The sequence below is a fragment of the Dama dama genome, chromosome 27 (genome assembly GCF_033118175.1).
Source record: "Dama dama isolate Ldn47 chromosome 27, ASM3311817v1, whole genome shotgun sequence".
In the NCBI taxonomy this organism is placed as follows: Eukaryota; Metazoa; Chordata; class Mammalia; order Artiodactyla; family Cervidae; genus Dama; species Dama dama.
In genome coordinates, this window is record NC_083707.1 from 22,781,813 (window position 1) to 22,803,296 (window position 21,484).

At 40.8% G+C, this 21,484-nt stretch overlaps 1 protein-coding gene across 3 annotated transcripts in view; it reads right to left on the minus strand.

Annotated features, from left to right (window-relative positions):
- Positions 1-2,631: 2,631 nt before the first annotated feature.
- GALNT1 (polypeptide N-acetylgalactosaminyltransferase 1) overlaps positions 2,632-21,484 on the minus strand; it is a 74,221-nt gene continuing 55,368 nt past the window's right edge. Inside the window, exons 8-13 of one of the 3 annotated variants that reach the window (XM_061130663.1) lie at positions 21,295-21,475; positions 20,121-20,260; positions 11,336-11,434; positions 10,723-10,857; positions 4,672-4,845; positions 2,632-3,156 (exon numbers count right to left, since the gene is read on the minus strand). In XM_061130663.1, coding sequence (XP_060986646.1) covers positions 4,699-4,845; positions 10,723-10,857; positions 11,336-11,434; positions 20,121-20,260; positions 21,295-21,475 — 702 coding nt within the window. In that variant the 3' untranslated portion in view covers positions 2,632-3,156; positions 4,672-4,698. Of the gene's footprint in view, positions 4,846-4,911; positions 5,150-10,722; positions 10,858-11,335; positions 11,435-20,120; positions 20,261-21,294; positions 21,476-21,484 lie in introns of those variants that run through there. The other 2 variants (XM_061130662.1, XM_061130664.1) reach the window with 2 other exon arrangements.

Genomic DNA, 21,484 nt, shown 5'->3' on the forward strand with positions numbered 1-21,484 from the left:
AATATAGTTCATCCTTGGAGAGGAAAGGCCTTCAATGCAGCAGTATATTTGTGGCTCGTTTATGTGTCCTTTTCTCCCCCCTTTTTCCCCAGACCTTAGGGATTTTCCATATTTTCTAATTTACATGTAATAAATGCATATACATATATAGCTCAATAAATTTTGAGTATTTATGCATATTACCATTATGTAAACCAATTTGTAGAATACTTCCATCATTCCAGAAAATTCTCTCATGCTCATTTCCATCCTATGCTCATCCAGAGGTTACCACCCTAGTTTTGTTTTGCCTGTCCTTGAACTTGATATAATGTAATGTGTCAAGCGTTCTTTGTTCAACATTTTTTAGACTTATCCCTGTTCTACCAGAAATTTACTTTTTTAAATTGCAGACTATCTCAGTGTATGTTAGTTGTTAAGTCGTGTCCGACTCTGCGACCCCATGGACCGCAGCCCCCAGGCTCCTCTGTCCGTGGAATTCTCCTGGCAAGAACACTGGCGTGGGTTGCCGTTTTCCTCTCCAGGGGATCTCCCCAACCCAAGGATCAAACCTGGGTCTCCTGCATTGCAGGCTGCTGCTGCTTTACCGTCTGAGCCACCAGGGAAGCCCTTAAATATACCTTTATTTTGATTATTCACTAATGTGTGGATGGATATTTGGGTAGGTCCCAGTTTGGAACTAGGAGAATATTCTTGCACAAATCATACTATGGGCACCAGCCTTTGTTTCTTTTGGTTGTATCTGTGGAAGTGGAGTCAGCGAGTAAGCATATATTTACCTTTATGAGGAGCTGGCAAGCTGTTTTCCAAGGTGACAGTTGCTCCACGTTCTCGCTACTCAGTAGGCATGCGGCGTTGCTTCCTTCTGGTTTAGTCTTGTGTTCTCTGACGTTGGGCTTCTTTTCCTGGGCTAATTGTACATTAGGACAGCTCCTGTGAAGCATGTATTCACGTCACTGATTTTTATCTTGTGTGGCTTTTGCAATGGCTTTTAAAAGTTGTTTTCCTGTGTACAAATCCTTTGTCATTTGTATGTATTGCAAATATTTTCTCCTTGGCCATAGCTTGCCTTTTCACTTTAATAGCATCTTCTTGATGAGAGGGGCTTAATTTTGGTAAAGTTTATTTTTTTGGTCACACGGTGTGGCATGTAGGATCCTACTTCCCCGATCAGGGATGAAATCCATCAGTGGAAGCACAGCCCTAACCACTGGACCACCAGGGAAGTACCATAATTTTGGTGAAATTTATCAGTTTTTATCTTTTATGGTTAACATCTCTTGTGCCCTGAGATACTGGCCTATTCTAAGAGTCATGGATATATTCTGTTTTCCTCCAGGAGATTTACTTTACCCTTCTCATTCATCTAGATCTGTGATCCACTCTGAGTAAGTGTAGGTTGTGTGAAAGCATTAGTGTTTGGTGTTTTCTCATTATCTTATGGGTATCATTATTCCAGCTCTAAATGAAAACACTTCCCCCTCACTTACTGAATTGTTTGTTGAAAAGTCAGTAATTATGTGTGTGTGGATTCTAGACTCAGTTCTATCCACTGATCTATTTTCCTAACTTTAGTATCACACTCTCTTAATTTCTGTAGCTCTAAAGCAAGTTATACAATCAAGTAGTATAAAGTCTTCCAACTTTTTTTCTTCCTTCTTCATGATTTTCTTGGCTCTTTTGGGTCTATTCCATTTCCATATATATTTGCCAGTTTCTACAAGAAAGCCCCATATTTTAGTTTCATTGATTCTATAGATCAATTTGTGGCCAACTGAGATCTTAACAGTATGTAGTTTTTCAATCTATGAACATACTGATTACAGTTTTCTGTAGAAACTAGTCTAGTTTCTCTCAGCAGTGTTTTGTAGTTTCTGGGTAGAAGGCTTGTACATCTGTTAATTGCTTTTAAGGTATTTGACTTCTTTGATGATAAACTGCATATTTAAAGTTTAATTCTCAATTGTTTGTGGCTAGTGTATAGACAGTACAACTGAGTTGCCTCATGTCCTGCAAAACTGTTAGTTCTGGTAGATTTATCAAGCACACTTCAAGAAATCGGACAGTATGAGCAGTGTCATAAGACATCCGATTTGCAGAGTAAAAAGGGACTCGCCCTTTGTATACCTTTTTTCACAGTTACCACCTCAGGAATACTACCTTCTTTCTGATTTCCTTCTCCTTTGAAGAACATGTAATCCTGGAGTTAAATTTTTTCTTGGTATAGTTCTTGAAAAATGGAGACAGCACCAAATCTTTTCAGAGGAACCTTTGTTTTTCAACTGAATGTAGCACAGGGAAATGAGGACATGGCCTACATGCTGCTGCTTATTTGCAGAATGGTGAACAAAGTACTATTTTTCAAGATCCCAATTAGACCAGAAAGACATATTAAAATGGGTTGGGACTGGAGTAGGGTGAACAGATTTGTGAGATTCAAATTATCTTTAACGGTCACATTTATGAATGATTCACTGGTCAAGTGATCAAATCTTTTCATGGTCTTTTTCATTCATTCCTTTCTTCCCAATTTAATTTACAACAGTGAGTAGCACACTGCCTAATCTACAAATAGCTATAAACAACAGGGATACATTTTTAACTTCAAATAAAACCAATGTAAGGCACAACTATTCAGGAATATTTTATATTTTCAACGTATTTAGGAATTCTTTAATTAGAAAAATAAAGGCAATGGGATTATCTATCAGGTTCTAAAAGTACCCATGAATGAAATCAGTCACATCCCCCTCTTAAAAAAAACACAACAAAACCTTAAATCACATTGTTGGTAAGTTTTCTTACAGTAAGAAATAAGACCAACCTACACTAGGTACAAAATCCTGAAATTCTGAGCATGAAAATAATTTAGACATCCGGTTTATTCAAGCATAAGGCCTACCAAAGATAGAATGAACATAGCTCATGGAGTAGGGAAAACCCCACCCAGCACCTGCTTTGTCTCAGACTTCCCAGGCGCAGAATCCACGCATTCTGCACTACAGCTTCACTCTGCAGCAGCCACGCGTGCTTGGTGTCGACTTGAATGTGGTATGAGAGACCTTCTGTACACTCAACTTGGCAAGTATCATTAGTGATGCAACTTTCAGAAACAGTCTTAGGCACAAGAAATAGCACTGCCTGCAGTGAGAGTCTCTGATAAAGAAAAGAATATCATTAAATATAATCTTACAAATAGGAAGGAAAATACACGTAATTTTGGCCAATGGATTGCCTCACGTATCAGGAAAAATGTTACAATTAGATTTTCTTTCCATTAGATTAAAACATTAATTTAATTGATACTCAACTTTTAATTGATCCTCAGGTTATCTTGTATTTAAAATCGGAACAAGAAAACCGTTTTACCCTAAGTGGAATTTTTAGGGAAGAAATGCAGGCCTAATAATGTGGTATAATAGCTGCACTTCTTTGGTTAACTCAGTAAAAAATGCCAATTAAACATTTTCAGTCGGATTTTATTAAAAAAAAAAAAGCAGCAGATCAACATTACAATTCAAGAAACTAATCTAAATATGCACTTGACAATGAAGCACATCCGAATATGGAGTGAAAAAATTTTTCCAAAAAACCATCAAATGTATCATCTCCAAATACCCAAATTATAAATCACTTCTGCAGGCCTTTTGTTGAGTGGAATCATAAACAAAAAACAAGATTTATTGCTGTGAAAACCAATCTGTAGTACAGTAGTATGAGTCTTGGGTGTTAAGTAAGCATAATCAGTTGAATCAAGTTAGGAAGTTGAAACTCTAATAAGAAATTTGTGTGTGTGTGTGAGGAAAGTCTGTAAGCCAGTTGACCCAAGAACAACTGAGATATCTAACTTGTTCAGTGAGACCAGACACCACTTTAAATCTCCATTTTTTTGAAGGCAATTAAAAATTACAATTCCAACAGCCCACAAACCAAAAAAAAAAAAAAAAAACCTGTAGAAAGCAATTAAAACTACGTTCAAAGAGCCACTTTTTTCAGCTCAATTTCAGCACCCCAAGGAAAAAAAAAACATCCATGACTATCACAGATGAAAATAGAATGAATGTCATTGGAATCAGTTATTTTTCCCCACTGAGGTATAAAATCTATATAGAAATTTGATACTATACTATAACAAATTGTACTTTTCATATTTCTGTTTTAATTTCCTTTAAACCCTGTTTAATATAGTTTGCTTTTTAAATTGTTGTAAAAATGTTTTCATAATTCTGAATCTGGTTCCAGTTCTTTTTCATTTATTTTTATATCAGTATTTAATATACTGGCTACCAGTTCTAATCAGAAAAAATCTTAGACATCTCTTCATTATGACAGCACATTCAGCGGAAATCACTGATGTGCAAGCAAACCATAAAAGGTGCAGCTCTCTGGAAAGCACATTTCGTAGATTGTTTCAGTCTGAGTATTCTTTACGATGACTCTTGATGAACAACTCTTTCAATCTTGTAAACATCAGTGTGCACAGTCTCGCTACTACGTAGTTGCACGTCCTTGGACAGGAAGGCTGGTTCACAGCTAGTGGAAGCGAGGGCAGTCTATAAAGTTTTAATGGCTGATAAACCTTACATCCTGCAGAAGGAAAGCACTTTTCCTTTTTTTGCTACTTAAGAATGTGGCAGAAATGTATGCTGAGGTAGCCCAGTCAGTCCTTACGTTTTCCTCTTTTGTGTAAATTTGGTCTCAGAATATTTCTGGAAGGGTGACGTTTCGAAGAAGCCACTGCTGGGACCGGCTCCCACTGCAGTCTCTGATGCTGGGCACCTGGCTGTCCTCGTCTGTGGCTTTGTCCAGGCACTGGTTACTATTCACATGCTGCAGGGTCAGTTTCTGAGAGAGACAGGAAAGGAAGTCTTAACGTGAAAGTGGAAGACGGAAACCAAAGCACCTCCAACACTGTATTTTTGTGATTATGAAGTTCCTCTGTAGAAAAGTGTTTTGTTTTTGCAATATGAAATACAGATTATTTAAGACATTGGAGGAATGTATCTATGTAAAGACAGCAACGCTGGGGGGAGGCACGGACTACAGTGGGTTATGCTAGAGCTGCGATCAGATGACCTCAATTCTAAGTTCCAATTCTGTGGTAAGCTCTGTAATACTGTGAGAAAATCCCTTTTTGTGCTTTGATTTCCTAAAAAAAAAAAAAAAACTTATTAGTGATTCCCAATTTAGGATCCTCAGCCTATTTTCCAAAAGGTATTTCAAAACTGCTTCATTTTCCCATGAGAAGGCTGTTCAAATTAACTCTGATTTCAAACTTCAAGTTCTTGGAAACTCAGGTCTTTCTGAAGACTTGAACTCATAAGATTTATAAAACAGTCCTTAATTAGTGGCTGACAGATGTTGCTATGTATCTTCCTCTCTACTTGTCTGCGTTCCAGACCTGAGGCTGTCATGTTGATTTTTAGGAAAATTAAAAAAATAAAAATGGACAGATGGGCATTGAGAGACACATACTGACCATACTAATGAATATGATACCAAGCCCTGGTCAGGTGAAGAACTCCAAAGCAACTATGTAGGAAAGCTAATTACTTTACAATATTGTGGTGGTTTTTGCCATACATTGACATGAATCAGCCTTGGTGCACATGTGTCCCCCATCCCGAACCCACCTCCCCCTACCCCATCCCTCTGGGTGGTCCCAGAGCACCAGCTTTGAGTGCCCTGTTTCATGCATCGAACTTGGACTGGTCATCGATTTCACATATGGTAATAGACATGTTTCAGTGCTACTCTCTCAAATCATCCCACCCTCGCTTTCTCCCACCGAGTCCAAAAGTCTGTTCTATGTATCTGTGTCTCTCTTGCTGTCTTGCATATAGGCTGTCATTGTTACCATCTTTCTAAATTCCATATATATATGCGTTAATATATTGTATTGGTGTTTTTCTTACAAGGCCTCTTTTGTACCTATTTGAACTTCAAACAAAGCAAAACCTGGTGACTGTCTACAACACAGCTATCTTAGCTTTCAGTCATTTCTTCTTCTGTATTGTGGCCCAAGCAGAAGCTGATAAAGGGCAGTGCACACTCGCAGATGTCACAGTTTACTATCAACACCGACTTCAGGATTAGATACTTAATCCTTATAAATGCTTCAGAACAGGACATGCAAGAGTCAGCATGGCTGTGGCTGGTTTTATTTTTATGCACATGCCGTGTAGTTTATGTGTTGAGGGGATGGGCTCTGCAGTTAAGACATTTTTGGAGTGAACCCCAGATCTGTCACAAACCAACGACACGCCCTGAAGCAAAAACCTCCCTGATAGCCCCAGGTTCCTTAACGATGAAATGGGGAGACATACTTCTCGAGGCATGAGGAAATATTAATACAGTGTACAGAGAGCGCAGCCAGCTCAGAGGCACGCGCTGTCGGAACGTTCCATAACGTCCTGAGCGGCTGTGGACGGTCTGGCAGCCCCAAGCGCCGAAGGTCCCCACACATACCACTGCTGCCAAGGCCTTCGGTCGTGTGTAGGACAAAAACAGAGCACTTTAAAAAGAACCCCCTCAAACGTTCCACCGGCCCTTCAAAGCTTCTCTGGATGGCCACCTTCATCAGGCCCATTGTTAGTATTAATAAAAGTAAAAAATGCATTATTTCACTTATTTAGAGTCATTAAAATAAGTTCGTTAACAAAGAGGTTATGATCCATGCTGGGTATTTAACTGCTCAAAATTAAGACAGAATCCCCATAATTTCAGGGGGCTACCCTCCCTTCAGGAGACCTGGCTGCTGACTGCAGGGCAGAGTTCTGGGGCTCGTGACCATGTGGGGACTGTGGTCACTGTATGCAGCAGAGTTCTGCCAGCACTGACCAGCATCTGCACAGAAAAAGGGTTATGAAGGCAATGGGCTAACTGTAACCTCTGAAAGGAGGATATAGCTATAGTTATCACTGCATAAAAAATTTGCTGCCCCCTGCCTCTCATGTAACTGTGGTAAAAATCTACATTTTCATTCCAGAAAGGACAGCTACAAGCAGTCAAAGCAAAAGAGCCAAGTATCATAAACTCTGCAAAATGTAATATAAACAAGACTTAAAAGATGTAAGAAGAGACATTAAATAAAAGATTAATTCTTTGCACAGAATCCTTGTTCAAGAATCCCAGGTTTGTCTGAGATCTGGTAGCACTGTTTACCTGCTCTGTGACCCTGGGCAATTAATTTCTATTCTGGGCTTCAATATTTACATGTATTAAACAAGGCCCTGAATTTTATTTCTAGGGTTCCTTTGAAATCTAAGATTTCACAACTTTAGGTTTAGATGATACATTACTGACATAAATCTTATTTTTCCAGAGTGCTGTTTTCGACTGGAGGCAGCAGAACGCTGACCGGCCATCCGGAGCTCCCTGTGCAGTAAGCCAGGCTGTGAGACCCCCGCTGCAGCCTAACTCCGCCTCTGCCCAGTTCTGCCATCTCCCTTTTCACAGGTGTTGATCTAAAGGGTGCTCCCTGGTAAACATCCTGAATGCTAAGGCTTGACCTCAGAGTAGAGCCTGCCTCCGGGAAAACCCAGCGTGCTTGCAAGATGCTCCAGGGGTTTTAAAACTTTACACTCGTAACTGGTTCTTTCAAAGTATCCTAAATCACCTGAAGCACCTTAATTTCTAATCAAATATTTGCTTTTTAAAAAACTGTTGTGGTAGACTATATAGGTTATGCACAGTCTGCCAAAAGCCATCCCCACCCTGTCTCCCAGCTACATCCTACCGTAAAGACTGGAAAAGCAAATGCCTGCTTTCCCAGCCTCCCGCGCAGCTGGAGGATCACTCTGAGAACTTATGGCCCATAAGACGAGGATCCAGGAAAAGCTTTGGCTTTCCTGATAAAGAGGAATTCAAGGAGCAGCGTACCAGTCGTCTTTTCTTCTTGCCTTGAACTGGGAGTGACGGTGAACTGAGGCCGCCTTCTAGGGGCCACAAGAAAGTGGCCGAGAATAGTGCTGCAGTTACCTGACAGCGCTGTGTCACTGAACCCACACCAGAAGCCACTTACCTCCAGACTTAAGGAAAAAGCCCACTATTTGTTCATGCTACTATAAATAGGTTTGTTACCTATTTAAATACACTGTCACTTTTCAATAAACATATACAATTGGGAGGCTTTTAAAAATATTTTGGTTTCATAATGACTGTGGGGTGCCACTGATATTTACTGTTTGGAGTCAGAGATGCCATATATCCTGCAGTACCTGGAGCAGCTACACCCAAAGTGGCAACAGCATGCACCATGGAAAACTCCAGAATATTCAGTCCATTTCCAACAGTCATATTAACTGAGCTACTGCACACACACACTTTCTCATACATAGATATACATGTATGTATGTGTGTGTGTGTGTGTATATATATTAACTGTAGTTTGATACTACAGGATCCTCTAGGATCCTGCTAATAGAGGAGAAAAAGACTGGGAGACAAATATTAAGATTGGTGCAAAGCTAACTGCAGTTGCATTGTTGAACTCTGTTATTAGAATGCAATCTTAAAGTTATGTTCTACATCATTTTAAAGCACATTTCTTGCTTTGTTTGCTAATGACTTATTACTTGCTGTGTATTTTATATTATTCTAGAATAGGGAGATGATATTAGACAAAAAGCAGATTCAGGCAATTTTCTTATACGAGTTCAAAATGGGCTGTAAAACAGCACAGACAACTTGCAACATCAACAAGGCATCTGGCCCACGAACTGCTAATGAACATACAGTGCAGTGATGGTTCAAGAAGTTTTGCAAAGGAGACAACAGTCTTGAAGATGAGTGCAGTGGCCGGCCATCAGAAGTTGATAACACCAATTGAGAGGCTCATCGAAGGTTAACAACTACCTGAGAAATTGCTGAAGAAAATGATGACCATTCTATGGTCGGGCATTTGAAGCAAAGTGGAAAGGTGAAAAAGCTCAATAAGGGGTGCCTTCATGAGCTGACCGCAAATCAGAAAAAGTTATTTTCTCTTATTCTATGCAACAATGACAAACCATTTCTCAATCAGATTGGGAAGTGCAATGAAAAGTGTATTTTATATGACAACTGGAGATGATCAGCTCAGTGGCTAGATCGAGAAGAAACTCCAAAGCACTCCCCAAAGCCAAACCTGCACCAAAGAAACGTCATGGTCACTGACTGGTGGTCTGCTGCCGGTCTGATCCACTACAGCTTTCTGAATCCTGGCAAAACCAGAAGTATGCTCAGCCCATGATGAGATGCACTGAAAACTGCAACACCTGCAGCCAGTGCTGGTCAACAGAAAGGGCCCAGTTCCCCATGACAACGCCTGGCCACACAACTAAGGCTTCAAAAGTGGAATGAATTTGGCTACCAAGTTTTGCCTCATCCGCCATATTCATCTGACCTCTCGCCAACCAACTACCACTTCTTCAAGCATCTTGACAACTTTTTGCAGGGAAAACACTTCCATAACCAGCAGGAGGCAGAAAATGCTTTCCAAGAGTTTGTTGAATCCTGAAGCATGGATTTTTATACTACAATAAACTCAGTTCTCATTGGCAAAAATGTGTTGATTGTATGGTTTCTATTTTGATTGAAAAGATGTGTTTGAGCCTAGTTGTAATGATTTAAAATTCACGGTCTGAAACCACAATTACTTTTTCACCAACCTAATAACTACAGAGAAGCACAAAATCACAGGGGTCAGAAACAATTATAATTAAGACAGAGCTAATTTCTGGCTGGAAGTGATGTCAACTCTGGGCCCTCAAGAACAGGCAGGATCTGTCAGGCAGAGTGAACAGTATGACCTTAAATATAAAGTAGGAAAGAACAGGATATGGTCAGAGAATAGCTGGTGAAACATGAAAGTAGACCAGGATTCGTATGTGACACAGTATAAGGAGAAAAGGCAGCCAAAGTAAAAACTTGGTTTGGATCTCATTTAAGGGGTAGGATGAAGCAGCAGAGTGACGCAAGCAGAAGAGAGAAAGCTATTCGAAGAAACTGAACAGTCGGGCATCTACAGGCAACATGGAGAGGATTTAGAAAAAGTATCTGCTTAGCAGTCGTAAATGCTATAGAGAAGTTAAGGACAAGAGATGAGAAAGCTCTGGTGTTGCATCCAGGAGCTGTTTCTGCAGTGTCAGGCCAAGGCAGGAGCCAGGGATGAAGAACCAGAGGCCTGAGTGTCAGCCATTCACTCGCCGTCATACAACAAGAGAGAAGAGTAGGATGGTATGTAGAAAATGAAGTAGCAACAAAAGTCGGTCCCGATGCGAAGAGAAGAAAGCCAGTGCTGGAAGCAGAAGAAAAAGAACCAGAGAAACACATCCTGAAGATGCCGGTGCCGGCTCCAGAATGGCAGAGCACAAGCATCAGCCGGGAGGTTAGTCGGGCACGAGGAGAGGAAGTGAGGTTTACTGGGGAGGCTCTGAGTCCTCTCTCTGAGCACCACACGGGTGGTGCGGAGGGGGCACAGCTCCACAGGAGAGCAAGACCCAGGGCCTGGAGTCAACCCTAATTTAATTACTGGAGAGATTACAACATGTGTGTATTTTTTTTTGTTGTTAACTTATATTGCTTTTCCTGTCAATTTTGGGAGTATAAGAACAATTTGATCTATAGTATGCAGGCTCCATAAGAATTCATTCTTTTAGATATAAAGTAGTTTATATAGTATACCCTATGACACACAATTTTATTCCTATATTTATTCCTATTTTCAACTGGAATATAACTTACCACCGGGTCATACTCCCAAAGCTGGTTGCCTTTTAGGTGGTGGCATTTGAGCATTGTGACTGGGCCATTAAGTTTGGAGACATCCAAGCAAAGGTCATCTGTTCTAATTTCTTTGTTGGCAGTGTAAGAGAAAACCTGATAAACAAAAACGCACATATAAGCTTTAACAGCAAATTAAGTTACTGTTTTATGTGCCCAAGGATCTGGCAGGGGAATAACAAGTATTGAAAATAAATGCTTTTTGAACTTTTATTAGTATAATAGAGAATAAATGACTCAGAAAAGCCACCACTATTTTTGCAAAGGAGAAGAAAAAATGACCTTAAGTTCTCTGTAAACACTGAGTTTATTGTCAAGAGCTGTCATCTGTTTGACTAAAAAGGGCAAAATAAATCTCATGTACAACAATGTAAATATGGTTCTCACAAAGGGCCGTCTACAAATGTTTCATTTTAAAAACAGTCATTAGATTGAAGGCTCCATTCTTCTAAAGGTCTTTATTATTTGCTCTTTAGAGGTAGGAAAATACTTCCTGAATGATGTCATGAGACAAAAAGGGAAGATTAAAACAAATCCAAAAAGTATCCCTTTAAAGCTTTACTAAAATACTCACCTGATTACCTCCCATACCGTGACAGTTAAAAATCCCAACTTTTTCATTCTCTTTTCTAGCCATGTTATCTAGACACTGATTTGTTTCCACATTTCGTATCTAGGGGAAAATGAATAATGAAAACACCACGAGTTAGAGAGGCTCACTAGACAGACACATACAGATCTACACACACATTAAAACTGATCCAAACTTCCCACTAAATCTTTAACTCCTGAGGCAAAGTCTATGCGTTGGGGGTGGGGAGGACACATCATGGCCTAAGATTCTGTGGTCTAAAAAGCTCTTAACTATTTATATAATAATTTTTGTGTTTCAAGGAGAAATCCTTTAAAAGTTCTTATTTCTTTTATTCCCAAGCTGTTCTTCTGGGATTTGTATTTAACTCAGTAAGCTCCACTTTGCCTAATAATTTTAAAGCAACTGAACAACTCCCTGTGGACACTGTTTGCCCCCATGATAAGGGGGCAGTACTTTTGATAACTACTTTGACGACTTCTTAGGAGACTTAAGGTGGGTATTTTCTAAGCAAAGAATCTAGAAGTTGGCTTAACTGGGAAGCCTAGGCATACTGCAGTGCAAACACCACTCTTCTGTTAGATATTTGTCAATTACTGTAAAAAGCTGAATCAGTCATCAGAATTAGGAAGAATATTTTAAGCACTGTTCCTTGATATTTGTTTCCCTCTGAACCACTGTAGTTTAAAAGCATATGGCAAATTAACAGACATTTGTAAAGCCCAAATCTAGTCTCACGCGTTAGCAGGTAAGCCAGAAGAGAAATGTGTGACAAACTACATGCTATGTAGATGGAAAGAAAGTTGTGTGTGATAGATAGCATGGCAGTAAAGCTAAAACCACAAGTAACTCATTTATTTTCATAAACATGTGCTGTCTACATATTATTCTGCTATTTTAATAAGGCACTAACAAGTCCAGATTCATTTTTTTCTTCATATGAAGATACAACAGTCTAAGTATGAATAACTACTATTCCCAGAGGGTCAGAATAAGAACTGGGGCTTTGGCCTAAGAGGGGGTCTAATCCAGATCCTCTGAGGACAATTTCCTAAAAGTGACTAGTTAGCTCTATGCTGAGGCTGGGTGAGACAGGGCATCGATGTACCTACTCTGGAGTCCAGCACAGAATGGACTCAGAAATAGTAATAATCTGCATTGCTGCCTTATCACCAGTCACCTCCATCTGGCTATTCCATCAAAACCTCAAACTTGGTTCAAGCAAATAAAGGATTTTTCAAGTCCTTAATGCTAACATTTCTTCACCTGAACATTTTAACATAACACTGCCACTCCTAACTCTGAGGAGACTCCTGGGTATAACATATCACATCAGTCTCCAGGAATTCTTTTACTGCATAATACACATCATCTTTTTATCCATTATTTTAAAGCAGAAACCTCATAAGTAGATTTTATAAAAGGTTTTATACTTAGATACAAATATGCATGAAAGACACCTTTCTGCACCTCAGTGGGTAGTCAATTAATACTTGATGATCACGGCTCTCTTATGTGACAAAAAATTTAGTTCCAATTTTGACAAGATGAGTCTTTAACTCATATATCCATATAAACTGATTATTTCCTTATACTGTTGAAAAAGTTACCAATCCCCAGTCCTACATTTTCTTCAATTTTTTTTTTCTCTCAAATATAGATGTAGAGGTTTCTGAAGACAAGTGGTAAATGTCACAGAAATGATTAGGGAAGAACCAACATTACTCTGTCAGCTTCTCCCTCTCACATGAAATGATCTTTTGGTTAAATACTTACCTTTTACCAAACTGAGTATGAATCAAAATTTAAAAAGTACAATTCTCCCCAGGTGTAACTGGACTTCGTGTTACTCTGTAACTATCTTATATCAACTTTAGTGATTATGTTACCATAACTGATGTTGCTAACAATTACAGCAAATAAAGTACTCTGCACTAGGCATTGTTCTATGAGTTTTACCTGTAACATTTTATACTATTTTATACATTTCTAAGAACAACTCTGGATTGTTTTCTGACATAAGAGATCTGAGCCTCCATCCCTTGAGGAAACTACTAACTAGATGTGAGAAGTAGAGTTCTCCAAAGATTGGAAACCACGGCTTCCCAACACCTGTCTTGGTGACAGTGAACCTTGACCAGCAAGAAGTGGCCCCACTGAGATGGGTGATCAGGGACTGAGAGGTCAGTCCTCTGCTGGGGCTTGATGGCACTGCTCCAAAGCACACGGGAAGCCTGGGGAGAAGCACTGCACAGTGAGAAAGCACTTCTGTAAAAGGGCAGCTGTGATGCGTGGTCCCTGGGCAGAGAGGACTCTGTCTGGCTTAACATACAAGTGGCATCTCTGAGCTGCTCTCCAGGCAGTTTTTCCATGTGCTGATTGCTAGAGAAGACACTTTTCAGGGAATATCCTCCTCTTCTGTAGGAATACATATGGGCCACCTCACCTATGGAGTGTGCGAAATGATTTTTTGAGGACATGAAAAACCAGGATGACTAGGGGTGAATTTTGGGAACAGTTCTATCCTTTATGATGTCAAGAGGCAGTAGATCATTTAATAAGCTGGTGTGGTGGGAGTTAATTTTGGAGCCTTTGGAAGAAGAAAAAATTAGGGACAAACATTTTTAAAGAAATGTTGGATTAGATGTTCAAAACTATAATTCTATATACAGCCTTAAGGCTATGTAACCAATCACCTGCTTTCCCGTGAACTATGGAAAGTAGAAATGGTGGTGATATATACTTGTTTGAGTGTTCATACTGGAATGGAAATAAGTACCAGACTTGTTTACTCAAAATTTGACACTTAAAATCATAACAATATCTGAGGTACGCAGTCAGGGGGCAATGGCCACTTTCAAGGTGTCTGGAGGCAGATGGATAGGCATGAGAGCTCAGGGCTGGGGGACGTGCAGGGCTGGGCCTCATTACTAGCCATGTGACCTTGGCGGGCCAGTATTCTAAGAGTGATTCCAAAAACTATGATTTGCACAACAGTACTTGCCATTAAACAAAGGATTTTGTGATCAAGTATGTTTGGGAAATACTGGATTGACATCACTAACTCAATGGACCTGAGTTTAAGCTCTGGGAGTTGGTGATGGATAGGGAAGCCTGGCATGCTGAAGTCCATGGGGTCGCAGAGAGTCAGACATGACTGAGTGACTGAAGTGGATTAACAAATTTAAATAGATTTTCTTTACTGAACAACTTCTCAAAGCCTTTTAATAGACTGCTGGTAGGGGTGGGGACTGAAGATACAGAAGAATATAAGATATAAAGAACAGCATTTCCCAAACATTTTTGGCCATAAAATCCACCTCTCCTCCCCTGTCCCTTGCCTTTCTAACAGGCACCTTAGAGAGACATCAGACATCAGCAGGAGAAGTTGCTGTAAAATCTCATTTTCTCACCTGTAAGCGAGGTAACAGACCCAGCAGAAACCAACACCCAGTAGGCCCACAATAGCTACCGATTTTCCTTCCTTAGCTTAGTGACACGGCTGTCACTAAAATGTTATTTTCTACCTTACAAGTTGATGATTGTGAATGTGAATGAAATCAGGCAAGAAATCAGAGCCTCAGTTTCTTGGTTTCTGCTATAGTCTCCTCCAGAATTCTGACACCTTATTGGGGGGACAGTGTAAGCAATTAAAGGTATTTTGGGATCTACTACTAAGGAATCTAGACTGACTTTTTCACTCTCTGCCGTGAGATTCATGAGTAATATTGGTTAGACATGAGAAAGAGTATGAGTGTCAGTGGTTATGAGCACAAGCTCTCAAGCCACACTGCTTGTTTTCAAACCCTGTCTCTTCCACTTTGTGGTTGTGACCTGAGCCATGTTGCTTAAATAATTTCTCTGTGCCTTAATTGACGTACCCGTAAAGTGGGGGATAATAACACCTACCTCAAAGTGTTGGGAAAATGAGTTAATATTCATAAAGCATCAGACTGGTGCTTGACATAAAGTTCATGCTCAGAAAATTTTAGGGTGGAAAAGCAAATGGTCAGTCCTTAAGACTGGTTAAACTGTAAAAGACTGGATTTATTTGCTTTCTGTGGCTATTGTTTAGACAGTTCAACTCCTGGATTAACAATGATTAGAGATCACAATAAAACACATTTATTCAGTTTCAGCTCCTACCAGAGTTATAATTACAGAGCGGGATTTCATGAATCCAGACACACTAAATGTACACCTTCTGATTTCTCTTTCTGCTCTAAAATCTGTGACTTCAGGTTTCCTTGGGCCCTTATAAGATGACAAGTGATCCTTGATGGGCTAAGTTCTAGTCTCTGGGGAAGGAAAGCTCACACAGGAGGAGCTATGATCACAAGCACAAGCTCCCTGGCTGCACTGTGGCAGGTGCTTGGAAGCAACCCCAGTCCCCACAGCAGCACTTCACCCGGGACAGCGTGGCCTGGTTTGAAGGGCATAAGTGCTTAAAACCAGCTGTTACTAAGGCAATAACAAGCAGGCCAGAGAGGGTAAAATCTGTTCTTTATACACAAAACCTGCTGGCAAGAGGCAGGTAAAGGGCAAGCTTGCCTTGGCAATCAGCTACTGTGGGTTAGACAAGCAGCTCTTTGTAATACGCCTATATTCTGACCTAGCTAACAATGCCTAAGTGTTGTCCAAAACTGGGTCGGTTCAAAGAAAGAAAGAAAGAAAAAAAGCTCCTCAATCTTTATTCTAAAGGTGCTGTGCTGTGCTAAGTCCCTCAGTCGTGTCCGACTCTTTACCACCTTAGGGACTGAAGCCCGCCAGGCTCCTCTGTCCATGGGAGTCTCCAGGCAAGAATACTGGAGTGGGCTGCCATGCCCTCCTCCAGGGGATCTTCCCAGCCCAGGGATCGAACCCTAGTCTCTTACATCTCCTGTACTGGTGGGTGGGTTCTTTACCACCAGTGCCACTTGGGAAGCCCCATTCTAAAGGTAAGCAACTGCTATCAGTCTTCCCATGGCCTCACCCACACTGGGCCTTCCTTGACGGGAATGAGGATACAGCAAAGGGAGCAGGTGCTCACTAATGAGGCAAGGAGCTCCACATACCCCTCGTGTGTTTGAGGTGACTTCCTTAAATCACAACAAAGTTCAGAGGCAGGGAGCTCACATCAGCCCTGAAGCAGCCTCGGTAACTACCAAGGACAGACACAGGTGTCCATGCTCGCCCTGGCTCTGGAGATGCTGCGACCAGGCAGCTCCTCACTGCCCTGCAGCTCCCCCTGTGATCTATTTGCTCCACCGTATCCTATTAATCCTTTTCCATTTTACGTCTTCCCCTCTTTCCCCAAACCGCCACCACCAACAATCCCCCTTCACTCTCAGCCAACAATCGTGTGTTCAGCTGAAGAATCAAGTCACCAGATAGCTTCCTCTCACATCCACCTCAAAGTTCCAGCTTCCAGCCCTCAACCCACAGTTCACCTGACTTGGGCCCACCCCTTTACCTTCCCTCCTGGTGCAGTGGAGGACTGCCTTCTCCCCCCCAACCACCTCCCCACTTGTGCATCAGAGCTCACCATGAACCCCCTCCACGTGACTCCAGCATCAGTGGCTCTTTTCTAGCATCTTCAAATTTTCTCCTTTGTATCACTGCCATCAGCACAGTTTCATCTTAGTAAAAATAAATAGAAAAGCCCTTCTTTAACCCCATTGACCCCTCCGGCTACCACTCACTTCTCTGTTCAGCTTTATAGCACAATTTCCTGTCCACACTTCTCATCTCCACTTTTTCTCCTGATCTCCTGTGAAGCCATTGGAGATCCCGTCCCTTCCCCATCTCCAAGGAAACCCGCCCGACTCTGTGAGAGGCGCTTCCGGACAGTGTCTCCCTCACGGACCCAGTGGCCAGTTCTCAGGACTCGTCTTCCTTCTCTGCAGTGCTCCACACAGTCGATCTCGTCCTCTTTCTTAATGCAAGTCCTTCACTTACTGGCACATCATTCTCCTGGGTATCTTCCTATTTCAAAGCCTGCTCCTTCTCAGTCTTTTTAGCTGATTCCCTCTCACCTTTATAATGTCTAAATTGTGGAGTTTCTTAATGTCTTATTCCTCATTCTTTCCCTCTTGTCCATCTACACTCACTCACCCCAAGGTGCTCTCATCAAGTTCTGTGATTTTAAAAACCACCTATACACTGACAATCCCTAACTTTAGATCTCCATCCCAAACTTTCATCCAAACTACAGGTTTTTTTTTTTTTTTTTTTTTTAATGCAACTACCTACCTAAAGATAGGAAACCATAAACAAAACCAAAAGACAACCCACAGAATAGGAGAAAATATCTGTACACGATGCCATCAACAAACAATTTAGTCTCCAAAATTTACAAACAGTTCCTGTGGCTCACTATCAAAAAACTAACGACTCAATCAAAAAATGTGCAGAAGACCTAGACAGACAGTTCTCCAAAGACACACAGATGGCCAAGAGGCACATGAAAAGATGCTCAATATCACTAATTACTAGGGAAATGTAAATCAAAAGTACAACTAGGTACTTTGTCACACTGGTCAGAACGACCACCATTAAAAAGTCATAACAAGTGCTGGAGAGGTGGTGGTGGGAATGCAAACTGGTATAGCTACTATGGAGAACAGTACGGAGATTCGTCAAAAACTAAAAACAGAGTTGCCATATGATCCTGTAATCCCACTACTAGTCATATCTGGAGAAAACTGTAATTTAAAACATGCACCCCAGTGTTCACTGCAGCACTGCTTAAAATAGCTAAGAGCTGGAGGCGACCTAGATGTCCTTCAACAGGTGAACAGATAAAGAAGGTATGGCAGATATACACAGGGGAATAAAAAAGAATGGAGTAATGCCATCTGCAGCAACATGGATGGACGCAGAGATTATCAGGCCAAACACCAAATGATACCACTTATGTGTGGGAGCTACAATATGACACAAGTGAATTTATCTATGCAACAAAAACAGACTCACAGACAGAGAGAACAGATTTGTGGTTGCCGAGGGGAAGGTGTGGGAGAGGGGTGGATTGGGACTGTGGGGTCAGTAGAGCAAACTATTACATATAGAATGGATAAACAACTGTAGAGCACAGAGAACTATATTCAACATCCTGTGATAAACCATAATGGAAAAGAACACGAAAAATAATGTATATATACATATATGTATCAATCACTCTGCTGTATGGTAGAAACTAACACAACACTGTAAATCAATGATACTTCAATAGATTAAAACAGAAACCATCCACATCTCCTGGTGCTTAGGAGACAAATTCCTGATAGAAAGAGACTTGAAAAAATAACAACTGGTCCTCCCACAGAAAAGGGTGAGAGGCTAAAGTACTAACATCAAAACCTCAGAAAGGCAAAACTGTCAGGGCTGAGGAGACAGAGACCCCTCCGTGCGATTACTCAGAAACTTTGAAAGACCAGGCCTAAGAACCTACCTGAGCTGGAAGTGAACTAAGTCTTTATACAACTGCAATCCAGCCCCACCTAGCTCAGTCTCTGTTACAGACCAAACTGTGTCCCCTCAAATTCACATGTTGGAGTCCTAACCCCCATTACCCTCAGAATGTGACATCATTTGGAGACAGGTTCTTTACAGAGGCAATCAAATTAAAATAAGGTCATTAGGGTAGGCCTTAATCCAGTATGATTGGTGTCTTAGTAAAGAGGGAGGATTTGGAGTCAGATGTGTACACAGGAGAACGCCATGTGAAGATGAAGGCAGAACTCAGGGTGATGCTTCTACACACCTTGGAACACCACAGACTGCCAGCAAACCACCAGAAGCTAGAATGAGGCAGGGGAGAGAGTCTTCCTCACAGGCCTCAGAAACCTGCCCACACTCTGATCTCGGATTTCTTGTTCTTAGAACCGTGAGACAATACATTCTCATGTTCTCTGCCACTCAGTTTGTGGTATGTTATAACAGCAGCCCTAGGAAAGTACTGGAACTCCTGACTTGATCACACCCGTGAACTAAGGGAAGGACCCATTCAGATTTCCTACACACAGCACAGCTTTGGCTGGGAAGCAGAGAGACTGGCTGTTGACATCCTAGGAACATGGCGAGGACAGGGCACAGGAAATACTTCCCTGAGCCCACCTGGCAATTACACCAGAAGGTAAAAGGGCAAGCCTCTTTCAAACCAGATCCTCTACTATCGGCATCGAAACTCCAAAAGCACAGCTAATTGTGTTGACTAATTATAAGCATTAATAAATAATTTCAGGTTTCAAGAAGATTTGCTGCTGGATTCTAAGAGCAAAGACTAAAGTCATCATTAGAGTAGGCATGCTAACGCACAAGCCCAAATGGAGATTTTGGGCCCTGAAAGGAAAATAAACAGGTGTTAAAAACACAACTGATTATACACAGTCTTTCAAGTTTCCTTGTCAGTTCTTTACAATTCTACTTTGAAGTTCCTCAAACTTTGATTCAGTCTAGTTAATGCTCGGATATCACCTTCAGGAATATATGGTTTCAACTAAATGGACCAGTTTGTTAAAATAAGTCTATTGAAGACACTAATATAACAAAAGTCCAACTGTGAAAGGTGAGAGGTAAAGCCTTATTTTAATAAAAGGTAACATGATAAATTAATAAGACTTCAAGTTATGAGGCAGACTACATCAACTAACAAGGACTTTCCCATACTTGAGTTTAAGTAATTTTAACATACAGGTACACCCTTGTTAGAAGTTTAACCTCTATTCTTTTTTTTTTTTTACAAATCAGTGAGAACCACACAGAATACATTTTTTTTTTTTTTTACCTCTCCCAAAGAGAAATAGTGACGTGGAATCTGAGAATCAGGATAAATATTCTCTAGGTACCAAGAGAATGGTCTGCATTGGAGTTTGTGCCTTAGACCAAGTCTTGATGATATATCTCCATAATCTACCTTTGTAACACCTGGTAAAAGAAATAAGTCACTGAATTATTAATGTTCTGTCAGGCAATGCATTTCTATTTAAATATTGCATCTAACAAAGCCAAACAGGAAAAGCAATATCATTTTGGTGACATACCACAAATCTACCTCCCAAGGTATAAAACAAGAAAATAATGCGTTTTCCAAAGAAAATTAAATTCACATGAGAACAGTTTACATGCCACTAACAATACACACAAACGTAAGTTACATGGGATCACAAAACTTTAATATTTGCCAAGGCAAAAACAAAGATCAATTTTGCCCAAATATGAAACAGATGTTAAACAGAGCAATTGTTTCCAGTCAGGTATTTCTCACACAGCTCCCTAAATTGTGCACCCACCCCCCAACCTCCACCCCGGACAGTCTTGTGGTGACTGGAAGAGGATAGAATCATAATGTCAGGCAGATTTATAGCTGACGGAACAGCTGTTGCCACAAAACCCTGAAGAGCAGAGAAAAACTCCTGGAGGCATGATACGGGGCTTTGCACTGGCCTTGAAATACCTGACCATTTCATGTAAATGTTAAATGTTGCAGTTAGGTTTAAAAAAAAAAAAGAAAAAAAACATGGAAAGTACCTGGACTGAAACAGTAATTTCTGCAATACTGGATCATGTATTACTATTGTTCCCTTGTGCGTGCTATGTCGCTTCAGTTGTGTCTGAGTCTTTGTGACCCTATGGACTGTAGCCCACCATGTTCCTCTATTCATGGGATTCTCCAGGCAAGAAGACTGGAATGGGTAAGCCATTCCCTTCTCCAGGGGATCTTCCTGATGCAGGGATCGAACCTGTGTCTCTTGTGTCTCCTGTGATGTAAATATTGTACCAGGCTTTTGCTAAGCACTTTCTATATATGTAATTTCATTTATTCTTTACAACAACCTCTGAGGTAAGTGTCTTGCCTCTGCTCAAAGCTTCTTTTCCACCCCTTCTTACCTCTCCTCAGAATGCATTAGGATCAAACCAAGAAAGTTTGTCTTGTGTTTCTAATGCAAAATAATGCTAACCTGGAGAAATTATATAGAAGAAATTCTTGAATTCATCCATCCATACTTCTGCAAGTCGTCTGTTATTTTTATTGATAATCTGCCCCGTGCCTCCTGGAAACGTGTAGGGTGTAGCTTTCCGAAACACATGTCCAACATGTGAGCAAGTAACAATCTCCAAAGTTCCTCCACACTGCCAAATCTGGAAACA